The following is a 2,500-nucleotide window of genomic DNA, read 5'->3' on the forward strand; positions in this document are numbered from 1 at the left end:
TTTACATTCTAACAGGTTATGTATGAACCTTGGGTTTTACATTCTAACAGGTTATGTATGAACCTTGGGTTTTACATTCTAACAGGTTATGTATGAACCTTGGGTTTTACATTCTAACAGGTTATGTATGAACCTTGGGTTTTACATTCTAACATGTTATGTATGAACCTTGGGTTTTACATTCTAACAGGTTATGTAGGAACCTTGGGTTTTACATTCTAACAGGTTATGTAGGAACCTTGGGTTTTACATTCTAACAGGTTATGTAGGAACCTTGGGTTTTACATTCTAACAGGTTATGTAGGAACCTTGGGTTTTACATTCTAACAGGTTATGTATGAACCTTGGGTTTTAGCTTTTACCTCTTCCCAGCAGGGTTCTTCACGGAACTGCAGACAAATCGTCCACATGTCATTTAGCCTGCAGGGTACAGTGAGTTAAGAATAAAACGGTAACATGCAACCCCGTAGCATCGTCGAGGACGTGGATGCCCCCATTAGATGTTGCCTGAATATCAAGCATCAAGCAACTCAAACCAACTGGGAAAGTATCTGCCTTGTGCGGCATGCATATTGCTGAAGGTTTTAACGGTATAATTGCAATGAATTTAACTGAAGGATTTAACTTAGCTTCTTCTCCAGATCTGAGGACTTCCAACAGTATTATCTCTGGAACACACACACATTCTATTGGTCAGGTAGCATCAGCTGGTAGCTGGTGTGGTCCATGGTTCCTGGTAATTTAAGAGTGAGGGTTTGTATATGATATACGGTCATCCCTCTTTCGGGTAGCCACACATCATTGCAACCAGTTTAGCATTGCAAAGACAGCTTTCCCCTTACGATAAACCACCAGTGATCACCTGTCTAATGTGACCACCATGAGCAGACTTCGTGGAATCGAAAATGGTCACTCACCCAATTGTAATTGAAAATACAGGACTGTGCAGTGTTAAATGTCAAGGCAGATTCTTCTTCTAGGATGCCTGAGCCATCACTGCAAGTCTTGGTCTCATCAACCAAGACACAGCGATGGTCTCATCAACCAAAATGATTGGATATTGCAGTTGTGGAGAAAAGGAGAACCGATGAAGGTTCGACAGATGACATACAGGTTGTTGCGGGATTGTTTCTTTGCTGCCCGGTCAAAGAACCTCCCCATCACTGAGATGATACTGTTACAGATGTGGAAGCCTTTTGCACACAAACAGACAGCAGTCCCTAAGCTTAGTTATTTCGATAAGTTTGTGTATAGTTAGATTCCTCCCTGTGTTTAATGGGTGATTAAGTGTATGCGCTGCGAGTTATTTTCTAGTTAGTTTTATACATCAATTCCCTTCACTTCTTTGCACCGACTCCATTGCCCACGTGTTTTTGGCTGAGGGCGTGGGCGGAGCCTCCATCACCTCAGATCAAGGCTTCGCTCCGAAGAAGGGCATGGAGCATTTCCTCCAGCCAATGGGAAGCCAGAATACCAGTACTCGCTTCGGTAGTACATATGCAAAAATAGAAACTACAGAGCCTCTTCGGGGGACGGGCCAACGAGACGCCCCGACACACTCCCGTCCAATGAGGAGGCGAGTTACCTCAGGACAGACCCCTCCCACCTCGTGTGAGGAATGAATAATAGTGGGGGCGATCTGGCTGGCAGAAGAGACGCCTCATCGCCTTGTTTGCCCTCGTTTTGCCTGCTGGCGTTCTCGTCTTGCCCGCAAGTGCTCGTCTCGTCTTGTCCATTCTCGTGCTGGCTGGCGTCCATTGCATCATTCCCGGTCCCTGGTGATTGGTGCAGCGACGAAGGTGTAGGTTCGAGTCCCCCCCCTCACCCGAACCAGCTCGTCTTGACCAGACCGCACGAGGCGGAAAGGTGCCTGACCGAACTCTTACCATCAGCTCGCCTTCCCTCCCGAGGTGAAGGGTAAAATAAAGGCCAACCGGCCCTATTTCGTGTGTGTGTGTGTGTGTGTGTGTGTGTGTGTGTGTGTGTGTGTGTGTGTGTGTGTGTGTGTGTGTGTGTGTGTGTGTGTGTGTGTGTGTGTGTGTGTGTGTGTGTGGCGCCTGTCCTGTAAGCAGAGACTGTTAAGTGCCTGTGTTCATTGTACATTGCATTATATTCGTGAGAAGTCTGCACTGTGTCTTATTATTGTAAATAAATATCTGTTAAATGATCCAGTTCATTGCCTGTCGTTTCTACCATTGAGCCAGCATGGCTCGGGCTTGAGAAGTAGTAAGGCAGTTTGTGCCGTAAATTGTTCTTTTGGTCCGGCATGGCTTTGGTAACATCCGTTCGGTTACGCCGGATCTGAGTCGGTGATAGCGACTCGGTTCGGACAAAGTCAGCCGAGGGTGTGGCTTCCCCGCTAGTTAGACGGCGTGGGTACTTAGGTAAATTCGAATTAGACAAGTGGACCCAACCTCACGCCGTCAATATATTGGCGACCACGGTCCTTCAAGTGACCCGTCGACTCCGGAGTTATCCGGAGTGACGACCTTTCAATTCC

The 2,500-nt window shown here is 46.9% G+C and overlaps 1 protein-coding gene across 2 annotated transcripts in view; it reads right to left on the bottom strand.

Moving 5' to 3' along the window:
• LZTR1 (leucine zipper like post translational regulator 1) overlaps positions 1-2,500 on the bottom strand; it is a 57,821-nt gene that overhangs the window by 30,432 nt on the left and 24,889 nt on the right. For both annotated transcript variants that reach the window (XM_085893870.1, XM_085893869.1), the window contains exon 8: positions 363-420. In XM_085893870.1, the coding sequence (XP_085749996.1) occupies positions 363-420 (58 nt within the window). The remainder of the gene's footprint in view (positions 1-362; positions 421-2,500) is intronic.

Source organism: Eptatretus burgeri, chromosome 9 (genome assembly GCF_056783735.1).
Source record: "Eptatretus burgeri isolate ZD-2024b chromosome 9, Ebu_testis_v1, whole genome shotgun sequence".
NCBI classification, from domain to species: Eukaryota; Metazoa; Chordata; class Myxini; order Myxiniformes; family Myxinidae; genus Eptatretus; species Eptatretus burgeri.